Source organism: Siphateles boraxobius, unplaced genomic scaffold, assembly GCF_051911475.1.
Source record: "Siphateles boraxobius isolate OS27281-9 unplaced genomic scaffold, OSU_SipBor_1 5, whole genome shotgun sequence".
NCBI classification, from domain to species: domain Eukaryota; kingdom Metazoa; phylum Chordata; class Actinopteri; order Cypriniformes; family Leuciscidae; genus Siphateles; species Siphateles boraxobius.
In genome coordinates this window covers 18651896-18669572 of record NW_027509141.1, presented here as the reverse complement: position 1 = coordinate 18669572, position 17677 = coordinate 18651896, and the positions used below count along the sequence as shown (strand labels likewise).

The 17677-nt window shown below is 44.1% G+C and overlaps 1 protein-coding gene across 1 annotated transcript in view; it reads right to left on the bottom strand.

The window, feature by feature from the left end:
- Positions 1 to 5080: 5080 nt before the first annotated feature.
- Positions 5081 to 17677, bottom strand: part of naaladl2 (N-acetylated alpha-linked acidic dipeptidase like 2) — a 406458-nt gene continuing 393861 nt past the window's right edge. The window contains 1 exon segment of the mRNA XM_077203075.1: positions 5081 to 8642. Within this exon segment, the coding sequence (XP_077059190.1) occupies positions 8462 to 8642 (181 nt within the window). The 3' untranslated portion in view covers positions 5081 to 8461.

Here is a 17677-nt window from a genome sequence, read left to right as displayed (position 1 = left end):
TTACTTTCACATTCAAATAAATCCTCGTCACAGGCCATTCTTGAGATTCGCCTTCGAGGGCCGGGCTTATCAATACACCGTTCTGCCGATCGGTCTATCGTTGGCACCCCGTACATTCACGAAGTGTGTGGATGCAGCGCTTTCTCCTCTGAGATTTCAGGGAGTGCGCATGTTAAATTATCTCGACGACTGGCTGGTGCGGGCACAGTCGAGAATCGAGCTATTAGCTCACAGGGATTTGATTCTCGGCCATCTAAAATGCCTGGGTTTCACAATCAATGTTTCAAAAAGCAAACTAACCCCCAGCCAGAGCATGATCTTTCTGGGCACAGTTTTAGACTCGAGAGCTATGACAGCGTGACTCACACAGAGCGCGCGCTCTCGGTGCGAGCGCTTGCAGGCACTTTCAGATTGCGCGAGCGCGCGCCACTGAAGAAATTTCAGAAACTGCTTGGTCTCATGGCAGCAGCATCGCCAGTACTCCGCATGGGATTACTGCGCATGCGCCCGATGCAGCATTGGCTGAAACGCTGTGGGCCAACTCATGCATGGCAGTCAGGCAGCTTGCGCGTTATGGTGAATCACGGTTGTTTAAGAACCCTGATTCCCTGGCGGGCCCAGAACTGGCACCACGAGGGGGTGACAATGGGAACAATTTCCAGGAGGAAAGTGGTTCTTACAGATGCGTCCAACCTGGGTTGGGGAGCGCTGCACGAGGGCATGCCTGCATCCGGCCTCTGGTCGAGCACGGAGCAGAGCTTACATATCAACTGTCTGGAGATGAAAGCAGTTGGGTTGGCCCTGAAGGCATTTCTGTCGAACCTCAGAGGTCACTACGTCTTAGTCCGCACAGACAATACGTCAGTGGTGGCCTACATGAATCGCCAGGGGGGCATCAGGTCAGGGAACCTGCATGCGATGGCAAGAGACCTCCTCTATATGGGCACAAACCAACCTGAGCTCTCTGAGAGCAGCGCATATCCCGGGCGTCCAGAATGTGGGCGCGAATATGCTTTCATGGGACAACACTCCCCTCGGCGAGTGGTCCCTGAACCCACAGACGGTCAGTCTAATATGGAAGGTGTTTGGCGAGGCCGAAATCGACCTTTTCGCCTCGAGAATCAACACCCACTGCAAATTGTTCTTCTCGAAGAACAGGGACGCGCTGGCCCATGTCTGGCCCAACCGTCCCTTTTATGCCTTTCCCCCCCCGTCTCGATGATTCCACAAGTCATCAAACGGGTCAGAGAGAGCGGGTGCCCAGTCCTTCTGGTGGCCCCTCTCTGGAAAACCAGATCGTGGTTCCCGGAACTAGTTCAGTTATCGGACACAATCCCATGGCCTGTTCCACTGAGGAAAGACCTCCTCACACAGGTGAACGGGACATTGTGGCATCCGAGACCCGATTTATGGGCCCTTCATGTTTGGCCCCTCAACGGGTACCCAAGGACCTTCCTGAGAAGGTTTTAAGCACTATATCTGAAGCCAGGGCCCCGTCGACTCGGCGCCTGTATGCTTCAAAATGGTCAGGTTTTTCCAGCTGGTGCTCGAAAAATCAGGCTGACCCAGAGTCATGTGTGATATCAGTGGTTCGCTCATTCTTACAGGAGCTGCTGGACGCGGGTTGCTCCCCGTCCACGCTCAAAGTGTATGTGGCAGCCATAGCAGCACATCATGTTCTGACGGCTGGCCAGTCACTGGGAAGAAACGACCTGGTCGTAAGATTCCTGAAAGGTGCGAGGAGAATGAACCCCTCCAGGCCTCCGTCTGTGCCGCCTCTGGACCTCTCCACGGTCCTGGGGGCTCTGAAAGGTCCGCCTTTCGAACCGCTCCAATCGGTTGATCTAAAAACCCTCTCGCTGAAGACCGCTCTCCTTATGGCGTTGGCATCTATCAAACGAGTGGGAGATCTGCAGGCGCTCTCTGTGAGCCCTGCATGTTTGGAGTTGGGTCCAGATGACTCCAGAGTCATCCTCAAGCCCAGACATGGTTACGTTCCTAAAGTGCTCTCAACACTGTTCAGAGCACAGGTGGTGACATTATCAGCCCTCCCTCCTTCTGCAGAGGATGGAGAGGTTAATCTTCTCTGCCCTGTCTGAGCGCTGAGAATCTATCGGGAGCTTTCTGCGTCTTTTAGACAATCAGAACAGCTTTTTGTCTGCTTTGGTGGTAGATCCAAGGGGGATCCAGTCACTAAGCAAAGACTGTCTAGATGGATAGTGGATGCTATTTCTATGGCTTATACCGCAGCGGGTCAAGTTTGCCCTATAGGTATCAAGGCCCATACGACCAGAGGTATGTCTCGTCATGGGCTTGGTCATCTGGCATTCCCATTAGTGATATTTGTGATGCGGCCGGCTGGTCCTCGCCTTCCACATTTATGAGTTTCTATAATAGAGAAGTGCCTTCCCTGCAGGCGAAGGTGCTTTCGGTATGATTAAGACCCGTCGGTGGCTGGTCTTGTCATATATTACTGTGCACTATCACATTCACATATATATATAAAACCCGCTGCTGGCTGGTTGTATTCATGCATAAACCCGCTGTTGCCGGTTATATTTACATATATATAAAACCCGCTTTGGCCGGTTATATGACATATATAAAACCCGCTTTTGCCGGTTATATTCCATACATATATAAAACCTGCTTTGGCCGGTTATAATTTCATATATAAACCCACTTGACTGGTTATATGTTCATATACCAATAACCCCGACAGTGTCTGGGTTCATTGGTGTAGTATTTTGGGTTATTTCTAACTGATGTGTACTATTTTAGACCTGACGGTGTCTGGTCTATTTATACATAATTATGCGGTTATGGCTTGTTCTGTATGCTCAGGGGCCTGAGTTGCAGTGGCAGCCAGTTACTCAGTGCGGCGTTTTGCATGGCGTCCCCACTGCGTATAGCTACGCAATACGAAGTGACCGTTCGAAAGGGAACTACTCGGTTACTCACGTAACCTCAGTTCCCTGAGTTAGGGAACGAGTATTGCGTAGCCAGCCGCACTATAGTAACATGGCAAGTTGTCGCTTCAGTCGTTAAACCTGCTATAATGGCGAATTCGGGGACTATTATAGACTGAGGTCACGCCCCCTTGGCGGGCTCTGACGTGTATGACGCAGAGTGATCTCATTGGTTGCACGTCAGAGGCGCCTGCGCCATTGGATGTGCAGTTGCCGCAGCGCAGCCTATGAGCGAGCCAGACGCTCATGTTCTAGCTGTGCAGCTGCAAATGCGCTTTACATAAAGGCTTCAGTAAATCGAGGAAAAGGAGTTTCCCCACTGCGTATAGCTACGCAATACTCGTTCCCTAACTCAGGGAACTGAGGTTACGTGAGTAACCGAGTAGTTTTAGGCAGCCGACGTCACAGTATGCGACAGAACTTGCACCCGCGTCAAAAGTGCGAAATTTTTACATTTTCATTTGGCTATGGTGATCATGAATGCATTCAGAGTAGCAGTAGCATTTATGTTGGTGCAAACCCTTTTCGTCTGTTCCCTTGTCCATCTTTGTTCAAAAGAGAAAGAGGAAGTGATTCGTTGCCATTTTCGGGATTCTGATTGCCTAAAGTGGGCTTGAGCTTCTCGTTACACTGCCCCCTACAGGTTTGGCATGCTCTTGACGGCAAATATACACGGGTTCGTGTAAACGAACACTTTTATGAAAACTGACAGGTGTGCACAATGTTATTTATGAAAACTGTGAGGGTGAAATGTCCGTTTATGAAAATAGCAATAACTTATGAAGACAGGATATGTGCCAGTTGGTGGGGTCATTAGTTATGTTAAAGTGCCCCATGATACTATTTTAAAGTTTTCTTAATTTTGGCTCCAACAATGGACTCTATTTTAAAGATCTAAGCGCAAGGTCTAAAGTGCAGGGCTTAAGCGCACTTAGGGGCGTGTCTGAATCCACTTTGCTAGTTTAATGACGGGAAAAATGTTCGCCGCATGGTCTAAAAGGGTTGTCCCTATTCTCTTAACGAGTAATGGGTGTGTTGTGGGCGTAAGGTGCAATAAACCAAACAGTGTCTCATCTCCCGTTCCCTTTAAAAGCCAGTTGCGCTCGTGACATGGCGGATTTGCTATCTACATGGCGGAATGTGTAAGCTGTAAGATTCAGCGCTTCTGAAACGGATCTGCTCGTGCGTTAGGTTAAAGCGCGCAAACAGACCATCTACAGGACAAACCAGATTTTACCATATCTTTATGTACACAATAATAATCTTTTACATTTTAATATTCGGCATGCTTCTGTGATCCTGCACGCCACTGTGTGTATAATAAGCAGAGTGTTCGCGTGTTGTGGACCTGCCTAGAACACATTACTAACGCACTTTTTAAATAACAAAAATATAAATAAATACTGCGCTATTGACTTTAGACCAGGTTTTTGTTGGTCAATGGCACGGTCTATTTCAGTTACCTCAAAATATCAACGCGCCAACAATGCGCTTGAACACATCTCGTTTTCAGACCAGACACCCATGGGCGAACAAATGGGCGAAAATGCATTTGCTATTAAACAACTTGGTGCAGGATGTGAAAATTATAACTGCGTCGGGCTGAAACTAGCAAAAAACACTTGCCTGGCGCTGCATTGTGCTGGGTTTATAATAGGGCCCATTATGTTTACATGCACCAAGGTCAAAAACGCACTTTTCTCATATTGCAGCATCACCTTTTTTCTCGCAGTGTCTAAAACGGTTCAATCACGTTAGATTAATCTGCTCTGATTGGTCTAAATCAGTAAGACTGGAATTGCCAGCGACTCGTTTCAGGCAGTTCAGAATCGATTCTTTCTTTTAGGAGACAATAACTCAATTAATCGTGCACTTTGATCTTTGAAACTTTGCAAACCTTTTACATTCACAAAAAGCTTTATTACACAATACATGAAAGGTAATATCCAAAGGGGCATTTTAATACAAGGCAATTTCCAGCTGCCATCAGAATCACATTACACATTGCTAAATAAAGTACATATATGCTTGACAGAAAAATGCAGCTTATCATTCTCAAGGTAGTGAAATAGTCTGAGTGAGAAATGAAAAGAGATTGATGATCAAATAGATGTTATTTCAGCACTGGTATTTATTTCCGATCAGTGGAATACAAATTAAGCAGAAAAAAATAACATGCATTTGAAATCCTCTATACCCTTATTACAGTTTAGTGCATTTTGAATATCGCATTATATCGCTCCTCATTTAAAATATTCTTTTCTCCAACATACCATGAATTGAATAAAACCTTCCACCCATTTAAACAGCGAGAGCGTGTTCACATTGTCCATCCATTAGGTGCTTTCTGACCCATGTGGGTCCACAAGACATCAAACTAAAGACAACACAATTATATTTAATGCCCCACTGAGTATAAAAAGTCTGGATCCAACCTCTGTAGTCCATTGAGACAAAACATAAATGTCATTTAGTGTAGGACATTGAATGCACTAAAATGTCATTTAGTACGTGTCACCAAGCACACTCACATGAATTATGTTCAAAAGTGTCGTTCTCCAAAATGGGTGTTCTCAAGCTTTTAGACATCCCATATACAAAAATGATTTTACATGCACTGCATTTACAATAGTACTCATTTCAGTATAAAGTGATGCCAAACATGGAAAAATACTGGGAAAAACTGTTTACAGATCTATGCCACAGGGGTGTTTATTACACAGCTCTCTGGAATACTCAATTCTGATTGGTATTTCCTTTCACCTATAGCAACGCTGTATGTATATTAGTCCGCTAATCCGAGTAAAGATGTGGTAACATTTATCGTTGCTCTGCACATTTTAATGTGAAAAATTCTGTCATTTCAATAGGAATCCATGCGATCTGGAATTTTGTGTAAATGCGATTCCCATGCAAATTTCACACTGGGTTCAGTTGGTCACACAAATTTTTAAACATTTTTGTGTTAGTGGTGCTTCATTCATCTACTCTATTGAAATAATGATAGATTTGTTTTAAGATTGTGAAATTTCAATAATTTTGTGGAAAATCCGCATGACCAACATGAACCTCCTGTGAAATCTGGGTGGGGAAATCTTTTTGGGGAAACTCCCAAATCGCATGGATTCCAATTGAAATGAATGGATTTCAGAAATTGGCGAACAATGGTAAACGTGATTGCACCTTAACTTAAACGAGCAACACTTTCATGCAAACAAAACTTGCGCCATCTTGTGTCTTAGTTTTCAGTTGTAGTGAAAATTACATCAGATGACTTAAATATTGATAATAATGAACTACTAACTAACTAATAACAATCTATTTATATATATTTGCAGAGTAGCCGTGTAATATGGAAAACAATGTATAGTCGGCCAGTCGTTTTCACAAAACAAACCCCTTCCTCTCCACATAGGGGTCCTGATCGCCCTTTTGGGGATCTATTTAGTGACAACTGCTGGTTGATTTTACATTGCCCCTTATATATGTTCGCTTGTATAGAGTTAATGCTTCGGTTGTGAGATATTTCACTGAGAAACAACAGTATGTGCAATTTCAGTGTCTGACATTCGATAAGAACGAATCGCCTACTATTCTAAATCTAAATAAGTCTAACTTCTGTATTCTAATCTAAATAAAAACATGCAACTTGCAGCTGCAGTCTGAAAAGATGTCACATGATATAAAATTCATACAAATGCTCCACAATACAAACGGTTGCAATTCAAGACATACTGAACCTGAAAATTATCTTGGGTCAACAAAAATTATGAGCAAGATTAAAAGATCAGTATTTACATATACTTAGAAAATAAAATAAATAAATAAAAGAGCACACAGGCAGGTTAACAGCTTAAGAGTTCATTTTAGTGCAATGTAAATGAGCTGGACTCTTCTGGGTTGTTTAGTGTAGTAGTCCAGCAATAGAAGAGTTCACAGAATTTCTCCATGTGCAAATGCAGTATCTGTTTACATGGATTTTCATAATTACTTAGGAAATGCTAACTCTGTTAAATGCAGAAATGATGCACAGTTTTAAATGGCTGCTCTCTAAAAATATGTTCCAGGGGCTTACTAAACAGATTAGAAACAATAAAAAAAGCAGAAAGAAAATCATTTTAACTTTACAAACCTTTCAAATAATATCTCCACAACTTAAAAGTTATAAATAAGCACAACCACAGTACAAAATATTTTGGTAAATGTTTGGTTTTTAAATCTCTGAGTGCAAATTGCTGCTCTAAAAGCATGTATGACTCATTTGAAGGCACGTAAATAAATTAAAGCTGGGTCAAACTAGATTCCCTGAATTTTGTATTTCTAATTGAGCTGTTTTTCATACTTAAAAGGCAAGTGAAGTATCTAAAGTAAAAGGGAAGTCATTAGTTACTCACAAAACTCTTATTTCTCTCTAACATAGTTACTAGAGAAACAACATTATTGCAAATGCTGACAACAAATACACTGGCCACCAGAATCAAAAAGACGTTAACATGATATTACCATGACCCCACACACTCCATTATGACAACATACAGTACACCTGCACTGTTTGTCTAGCTTATATATTCACCAATCAGACTCAGACTCATTTCACACCTCTTGAAGACTTCTCTGTTTGCCTTGGATTTATGGACTCTAAACTTGCATTCTAACCCTATGACTATGACTTTTATTCACAAAATTATTAGTATGTTTCTAATTATACCCCTACTTTATTGCCAGATAGTTTCAGTAAATCATTACCCTGAATTCTTGTTTCGTCGACTTGACCTGTCTTAGTTCAATTTTAATTGGTTTACCTGTTAAAAAAAACATTTGTACTAACATTATTCAAACAAATGTTTTGTTCCATTACTATTTTTCTAGATTCTGAAACAAACGACCCTGAGAGACTGTCACAGTAGCACACGCCACTGCTGCTTCCTTCCTTTTTACTATCAGTAAGTTTTGCATTATGAAGTTCGACTCCATGTTGATTGCGGATCACACAAAGGTCATTGCTTCCCATCTGTAAAATGGTGGGCTAGACTAGCAAATAAAATATATTCTAAAATATTTTGAAACATGTTTCAAACATCAAGTTGTTTCAATAAAAAACCTGTTTTGAGTCCTGACTTCCAGTCGTCCTCTGGGGTTTATGTGACTGGAAACGTTGGTGATAAACCTGCTGGTGTTTTTTTCTCAGAACAAAAAGACTTGACCCCGCGAGTTATAGAGTTTAGCTCTCTGACTCTTTTCTCATTAATCTTCCTAGCCTGATGTTAGAAACCACAAAGGCTGTACCATTTTTTAATGTTATTAGAGGAACAAAAACAATAACTTAGTAATGGCCTGAAGAAATTCTTCTGGTGAACATTAGGTAACTAGTGCACTTCATAATGATATCCCCTAGTTCTCAAAGTGTCTTCAGATCCCTCTGAAACATGTGTGGGTTAGAAGATCCCAGGATTTGGGTCATATTCTGACACCATGAGATCTCTTTCCAGATGTCATTGTGGATTTTCATTCTCAAAAAGTTCGAGTCCACTTTGTATGAGTTTCTCAGCTGAACTGATGGCGCTGGAAACAAGAGTAATGGACTGGTTGACGCTGTTGTGCCAGGGGACCTCCAGGGCGTCCTTCAGGATAGAGAAGCGTGGAGTTTGTCTGCTCAAGCAATATAGAATGTTCCTGAGAGAGAGAGAGAGAGAGAGAGAGAGAGAGAGAGAGAGAGAGAGAGAGAGAGAGAGAGAGAGGGGGGGAGAGCAGGGTTAAGGTAGGGTTTTTTAAAGTGTTTAACCCTCTGGGGACGGATTGGGCGGTACCGCCCAAAATGGCATACTTTTACAAATGTCTACTTATCTCAAAAACTATTAATGATAGAGAGGTGCCGTCTTTTTAGCTGTCTTCCTCAGATTCCGCTGTAAACAGTGATAACAAACTTACCCGGCTTGTATACACACTTCCTTGTTGCGCAATACCACTTCGTCAAAGGCCAATGAAATCAATGTTGTTTGGCAGATTAACGAGCAACAACCAATGGAAAAATTGCCGATGGAGGAATACATTTCTTACCCAATCAGAGGAAGGTTACCATGACGTATTCTAACAAATCGGAGAACTCTGTAGCCTTGCAAGGGGTGTTACTATATACTATCACGCAAACAGCGTTGAGTTGCAGAGACGACAGAAAGCGAACGGACGCGTCGAGTATAAACAAGGCTTTACGGAGCGAGAGCGCACAGAGATATGAGAGAGAGACAGAACAATTATAATATATATATATACACATACAATTATAGCATTATTTATTGTTTTAGCACTTTTATGATGGCAAGCAGTAAACGATTTACGGTGGAACAAGCTCTGGAACAATTACTGGAGAGTGACGAGGAGAAGCATTGCTTAGAAAATTCTAAGCATTCCTAAGAAAAACTATTTGTAAATAAAGTTAAATTTTTCATTGTTCTTTACACATTTTATTTAACAAATACACATTTCTGTCAAGCAAAGGCTTTGACAAATATATTTTTTGTTCAAAAACTGTTCACTATTGTTGTGTGATGTGTGATTTACAGAAAAATAAATGCCAAAAATCAAATTTCCGTTTTAGAAATTCTCTAGTTTATGGTACATTTTCACTCATGCTTATGTTAGCTTAGGGTCTTCTGAATCCATAGATACCAAACACATAGTGTTCCATCTCCATTACATATAGTTTATAAGCCCAAATGTAAAAATAGAGAAAACGGACCAAAAAGAGCTTAGTCCCCAGAGGGTTAAAGAAACTTTTAACATCCAAAAAAGGTTCACATACCTATTTCTCCTAATGTGAGTGGATGGCTCTTGGTTAGAGGCATTTATACAGAAGACTTGTCTCTTAAGCCCTAAGTATACTTCGGTTCCCCTTCAGGGACTACCGCTGCGTGTAATCGCAGTGGGAACGCCCCCCAGCGTAACGCGTCTGAAGCATGAATGAAATCAGTCAAAGGAGAAAATGGAGCGTCACAGCAAGTGACGTCATTGACCAGGAAGCTATAAATATCCCCTGAATACACAAGCCGCCAGCTTCTGTTACTTCAGCAGCGCTCTGTGTGTGTGAACTGAAATCTCGATTGTGTTTGTCTGTTCTGTCAGGAGTTTATCACTATATATATATATATATATATATATATATATATATATATATATATATATATATATATATAAACCAAGAATATGAGCGAGCAGTATAAGAAGTGTGTTTCCCCCTGTACACGATACATCACAGGTGGGGATTCACACCAGCTATGTGTGGCTTGTTTGGGAGTTCAGCATGCCCAGTCGGCTCTCGAGGGAGTCGATTGTGAGCAAGCATTGTGAGCGTTTTCCTCTGAGAACTCTGCGCTCGCGGCAATCGCTCTTCGAGGAGAGCGGTATGCTGCGAGCACCCCGAGGCTCGGGTCCCGCTTCTGTTGAGGCAGAGCGGCGGCGTTTGTCTTGGGGCTCGCAGATGGATCTCACCGGCGACGTTGAGACGGGCCCCGCCCTATCTCAGCTTTCTCCGGCGGGATCCAGTGCCTCTCACCCGGCTCTGGAAGCACGCGCTGCGGCGGTTACTTCTGCCCGGGTGGAGGCACATGATGATGTTGATTTAAGATTGTCCAGTTCTGAGGAGCTGGATGTCGAAAGCTTTGCATCTGAGGAAACTAGCTTGCCACATTATACTGCAAATGATGAAGGTTTGATGGATGTGTTATCTCGGGCTGTTGAAAAACTTAGTATCGATTGGCCAGCTGATAGACAGCAGTCTAGAAATAAAAGTAAACTAGACGATAGATTTCTGTCTGCATCACCTCAACCTTCTCGCCGGTGCCTACCGTTCTTCCCAGACCTTCATGCTGAGGTTTCAAAGACCTGGGTTAGACCGGTTTCTAGCAGGATTTACACTAATCAGTCTAATGCTTATGGTAACATTTCTGGTGCTAAATCTGCTGGTTATGTGACGATGCCGAAGGCAGAGGAGACGCTCGCGAGCTATCTCTCGCCGGCTTCGTCGTCTTCACTTAAAGCACCGGCTCTTCCATCGAGACCACTAAAAAATACCTCTGTGCTGGTGGGCAAGGCTTACTCGGCGGCTGGGCAGGCGGCTGCTTGTCTACATACGATGGCTATTATGCAGGCTTATCAGGCCGACCTGCTTAAAGATGCGTGCGAGGGGGGGGAAATTTCCGCTGATATGATTAGCGAACTCAGGCAGACTGCCGATCTCACTCTTCGTGCTACCAGAGAGACCGCAAAATCTATCGGTCGGTCTATGGCAGCCATGGTGGCCACAGAAAGGCACTTATGGTTGAGTCAGACCTCCATGAAAGAGAAAGACAAATCTCTCCTTTTAAATGCTCCCGTTTCGCCTGCGGGCCTCTTCGGTGACGCTCTTTTTTCTGTCACGGAGAGGTTCCAGGAAGAGAAAAAACAGGCAGCTGCTTTTCATAAATACATCCCTCTTAAAGTGCGTGTCACTGGGGCTGCTGAACGTGGGCAGTCCCAGCCGTCGAGTTTGACCTCCAAGAGAGCACAGCAGAAACGGAGTGTCGCGTCTCGTGCCCCCCCGCAGAGAGACTGGAGGGACGAGGCGGGGCGCTCTCCGGCGCGGCCTTCTCGGGGCAGGACTGATCTGAGGACAGTCATTGTCGCTAGGAAGGCCGCGTCGAAAAAATCCTGACGTGCTGAACGTCAGGACTCTGAGGGTGGTCCCCATCGGGAAAGACTTGAGTTCACCGCACAAGATCACGGTGCCCTGTCTTTCTCGATGCCCTCAGGTGTCTGTTCTACTAACCCTGCCTATACAGGGCGTAGAGAGACTCGGCGAGCGGTTTCCCGAGGGACGCTCGCCCCCTCTGAGGAGGGTTGTGAAGTGCTCAGACCAGCTGTTTCCTGCCAGTATGTTACAGGGCGCTGCGTCTGTCACTCGGGATGTTCATCCAGAGGCCAGCCTCGAGAGGCTGGTTCCCTTAGTAGAGTTCCTGGCGGAATGGGAAATGCTTCCCAATATTTCTCAGTGGGTCCTGAATATCATAAAGAACGGGTACGCTATTCAGTTCAGAATGCGTCCACCTCGGTTCAGAGGGGTTCTGCCTACTGTGGTGGGCCCCGAGCAGGCTCTGGTATTAGAACAGGAGGTAAAAACTTTGCTGCAGAAAGAGGCTATAGAACGGATTCCTCCACCCAGCAGGGAGTTAGGATATTACAGCCGGTACTTCATAGTTCCGAAAAAAGATGGAGGGCTGCGTCCCATTCTAGATCTGCGTCTCTTAAATCGCACTGTTGGGAAGCTCAAATTCAAAATGCTCACTCTCAAGCAGATCGTGTCACAAATCAGATCCGAGGACTGGTTTGTCACGATAGATCTAAAGGACGCCTACTTCCATGTTTCAATCCTCCCTCAACACAGGAAGTTCCTGAGGTTCGCTTTTGGGGGCGAAGCGTACCAATATCGGGTTCTTCCGTTTGGCCTAGCACTGTCACCCCGCACGTTCACGAAGTGTATGGATGCTGCTATAGCTCCGCTCAGGCTGCAGGGCATCCGTATTCTGAACTATATAGACGATTGGTTAATTCTAGCTCAGTCGGAACAGCAGTCGGTTCGGCATCGAGACGCTGTTCTTGCTCGCATCAAAAGATGGGGGTTGAGGCTCAACGCCAAGAAGAGTGTTCTTTCTCCATTACAGAGAACCACCTTTCTCGGTGTAGTATGGGATTCGACGACGATGCAGGCACGATTGTCACCTGCCCGTGTTGCTTCGATTCTCGCCGCAGTATATCAGGTCAAGCTAGGCCACTCCTCCACCGTAAAACAGTTCCAGAGACTGTTAGGTCTCATGGCGGCTGCGTCCAACGTGATACCCTTTGGCCTCCTGCACATGAGACCATTACAGTGGTGGCTCAGAACCAAGGGTTTCTCCCCGAGGGGAGATCCTTTTCGCATGATCATGAGTTCGCGACGGTGTCATCGCGCCCTGGTTATGTGGAAAGATCCTTGCTTTCTGTCCCAAGGACCTGTGTCGGGAGCTCCTTGTCGTCGCGTTTTGCTAACGACAGATGCCTCTCTCACGGGTTGGGGAGCGATCATGAGTGGTCGCCCAGCTCGGGGTCTGTGGAAGGACCATCACCGTCTATGGCACATAAATTGTCTAGAGATGTTGGCAGTATTTCAGGCTCTGAAACACTTCCTCCCAGACCTAAGGGGCCACCACGTCCTTGTCCGAACAGACAACACGTCGGTGGTCTCTTATATCAACCATCAGGGGGGTCTGCGTTCTCGCCCGCTGTACAAACTGGCACGTCAGATCCTTCTATGGTCCCAGGGGAAAATTCTTTCTCTGAGAGCTATTTATCTCCCGGGGTATTTAAATCAGGGGGCAGACATCCTGTCGAGACAGGGGCCGAGGCCCGGGGAATTGAGTCTTCACCCCGAGGTGGTGGAGCTCCTATGGGAGCATTTCGGTCGTGCCGAGGTAGACCTATTTGCTTCCCGAGAGACATCTCACTGTCCACTATGGTTCTCTCTAAGCCAACCAGCCCCTCTGGGGTTGGACGCGATGGTACATCCGTGGCTGAGGTCACGCTTGTACGCTTTTCCCCCGATCGCTCTGCTCCCGGGAGTTCTGGAGAGGGTTCGCCGGGACGGGCTCAGTCTTCTGTTAATAGCCCCGTTCTGGCCGGCCCGAGTATGGTTTGCGGACCTAGTGTCTCTCCTCGACGGCTCTCCCCTAGAGATACCGATCAGGAGAGATCTACTCTCTCAGGCGAGTGGGTCGATCCTTCACCCCCGCCCAGAACTATGGAGGCTGTGGGCTTGGCCTCTGAGGGGGCCCAGCTCGTAGACTCTGGTCTCTCGACTGAGGTCGTTGAGACCATCCTCCAATCCAGGGCTCCCGCCACGAGGAAGTTATATGCCGCGAGGTGGAAACTTTTCACCTCCTGGTGCAGAGAGCGCCAGCAGGACCCAGTTAACTGCCCAGTTGGTACAGTGCTGGATTTCCTGCAGGACCGTCTCTCCACAGGGTTATCCCACTCCACACTGAAGGTGTACGTGGCGGCCTTAGCTGCTTACCACGCTCCTTCAAGCGGAGGATCTCTCGGGAGACACCCACTTGTATCTCGCTTCCTTCGTAGCGCCATGAGGCTGAGGCCTGCAGTTCGCACGAGGGTACCATCTTGGGATCTGGCCATTGTCTTAGAGGGTCTCTCCCTAGCTCCCTTCGAGCCCATAGAGGAAGTTTCGGAAAAGTTCCTTACACTTAAGACTATCCTTCTTCTGGCTATCTCGTCTCTAAAAAGAATTGGAGATATTCAAGCACTCTCGGTGGCTCCCTCGTGCCTGGAATTTGCTCCTGGTTCGGTTAAGGCTTTTCTCTGTCCTAGACCAGGGTACGTTCCTAAGGTGCCAACCACTTCCGTTAGACCTCTAGAACTGCAGGCCTTCTGTCCTCCACCTTTTTTGACGTCAGACCAGGAAAAATTGAATTTGCTGTGTCCCGTTAGGGCTTTAGATGCTTATGTCCACAGAGCTGCCCTGTGGAGGAAATCGGAACAGTTGTTCGTCTGTTTTGGGTCACCTAAGAAGGGGTGTCCTGCATCTAAGCAAAGGATGAGCAAGTGGGTGGTCGAGGCCATCTCACTCGCTTACGTTTCGGCCGGTCAAACTTCACCTTTGGCTGTCAGGGCCCATTCTACCAGGAGTATGGCTGCCTCTACAGCTCTTCTTTCAGGGGCTTCTCTTCAGGACGTTTGTGATGCGGCAGGCTGGTCCTCACCGCACACTTTCGTCAGGTTTTATTCTCTCGATTTTAGCTCCACTCCTGGGGCTCAGGTTCTCTCTTCGGCTTGTGTCTCCTAGTCACACACTACGGGGACCTGTTCGTATGGGGATGTGGGTATTGCGTTCCCACTGCGATTACACGCAGCGGTAGTCCCTGAAGGGGAACGTCCCGGGTTACGTATGTAACCCTAGTTCCCCGAAGGGACGGACGCTGCGTGTCCTGCCATACTCCCGACGTCCCCTTGGGTCGCTTGCTTCAGTAACATTAGAAGCTGGCGGCTTGTGTATTCAGGGGATATTTATAGCTTCCTGGTCAATGACGTCACTTGCTGTGACGCTCCATTTTCTCCTTTGACTGATTTAATTCATGCTTCAGACGCGTTACGCTGGGGGGCGTTCCCACTGCGATTACACGCAGCGTCCGTCCCTTCGGGGAACTAGGGTTACATACGTAACCCGGGACATTTTTACGCGTACGGAAGAGTGCGAACAATGCAAATTTCGTCACCAGAATAGTATGCACGTTCTGTACGAGCACTGCCCGATTTTCTGTAACCGTGCTTACTTTGTATGCACATGTTGCACGAGCATTGGATTTGTTTTGCACTTGTCGATTGTTCCACAAGGTTGTTTCACAGTAGAAACTAAAAATCAAGCTTAGCGTTAGTTCTGGCAGGTCACGTCATTTAAGCTCGCATCAGCTGACTGTCAGCTGATCCACGTCTACCTTAGGAATACAATGCCTATCACAGCATCCCATATATATAAGGTCCAGCTTTATCACATTGATTACCCTCCTCCCTCCCCAGCACCTCCTCTCATCCAGTCAGGTCTTGGACTTCTGATATTCCTCTTCAAATCAGACAAATCTTTCTTGAATTATGTTGTACATAAATCATTGAACATTAATATTATCTGCAACACATTTATGTTGATTCTGTTTTGTTTACCCTAAGGGGGGTTTTCTCTCTTCTCCCTGCTCTTATCCATGCTAGGCTGCATGGACAGGCAGGGAGTTTTTTCCTAGAACCGAACCATAACTCCAATCCAAACTGTATGCTAATTGTCAATCATCTGTGATGATAATGGTCTTGACAGAACTAAAGAGACGGAACAACAACAGCAAAGCACCGGAGACTGCAACAAAAACAACAAACGCCCGCATTAGCAAGCACTTGTGTGAGGGGGGTTATGAGATAGCCGTAGTATTTAGATAGCTTTGTATTCTTTTTAGTTTAAAAGAATACAAAGACATTTGTATCAGTCATAACTTCTGGAGAAAAATATCACAGAAAAACTGAACAAAGATGAAACTTTCCATAGCGGATGTGTCGAGCGCCTGCGTTGGTGCATGCTATCAACTGGAGTAGGCCTATACTTTTAAAAGGCTACACGTTCGACTGTACGCATACAGTGCTTAACATAAGTGAACACACCCATGCTAAAGTTGACTAAATAGAAAAATAAAAAATCATCTTTTGGAAATTGATCTTAATGCCTTAATTTAAAAAGGGAGGAAAAATCCAACCTTTGGGGACACCAGTTTTCTTTGTGAATGAATAATTTATCGTAAATAAATAAATGTTCTTCCTTAAAATACAGGTTGCATAAGTCAAGACACCCCTATGTTAAATTCCCATAGAGGCAGGCATATTTTTGTTTTAAAGGCCAGTTATTTCATGGATCCAGGTAAAGTTCCCTTGGCCTTAGGAATTAAAATAGCCCTACATCATCACATACCCTTCACCATACCTAGAGATTTTAATTCCAAAGGCCAAGGGAACTTTATCAGGATGCACAGTATCCTGGATCCATGAAATAACTGGCCTTTAAAAATAAAAATCTGTCTGCCTCTATGGGAATTTAACATAGGGGAGTCCTGACTTGTGCACCCTGTATTTTCAGGAAGAACATGTATTTATTCTTTATTTGTCCTTATTATTTAGTCTTTAAATTGAACACAAAGTTATAATACAAATGATTGAAATTCATATGACATTATTAATAAAATGAATACAAAATAATACATTAAAATAAAACAATAATAATAATAATAATAGTTATAATACAAAATTAAATAAATTTCAACAAAAAATTAATTCAAATAAAAACAATAACAATAAATACATTACATTAACAGTATAAATAAAAAAATAAATAAAATAAATAATAAATAATAGCAATAATACAAAATTCAAATAAAACAAATCAAATTCAAATAAAACAAAAATATCAGTAATACAAAAGTAAATTAAAAAAATAATAACAGTATTAATAATATTAACAATAAATACAATTATTAGTAAACTATTATGAATACTAATACAAAAATAAATAAATTAAAATAATATTGTTAATAAATTAATAAATATATTTAAATGTATTTTATTTATTATTAATTTTATATATTAATTATTTGAATTAATATAGAAAATTAGAAATAAATAAAATAAACCACAAACATAATAATAGCAATAATACAAAATTAATTGAATTGAAATAAAACAAAAATTATTTATGCTTCAAAAATCACGATGTGCATGTTAAAAATGCTCAAACATTATGAATTACGGAATCATGAGTTTTATATCGGCACAACAATTCTTAGCTATTTGTGCTCTTTATTCATTTGCAACAGATCTCTGAGGGTCGGTGAACCCCAGTTTAAAAAATGCTGCTTTAGGAAGCTCTTCTGATGATGAGGATAGTACCTAAGAGCACACGTTCAGATATAACAGAGAGCATATATACATCACAAAATCAATACCAATGTGTCTTAAAACAACTTTGGAGCAACTGCACATGTTTTCAACTGTAATCTGCAGAGAAATCACCTGAACTCCTGCATGACAATCAACAGACTTTGGGCCATTTTCTTCACGGTTCAGGGTCACACATTGATTTCTGTTTTTGGAGTGTTTTA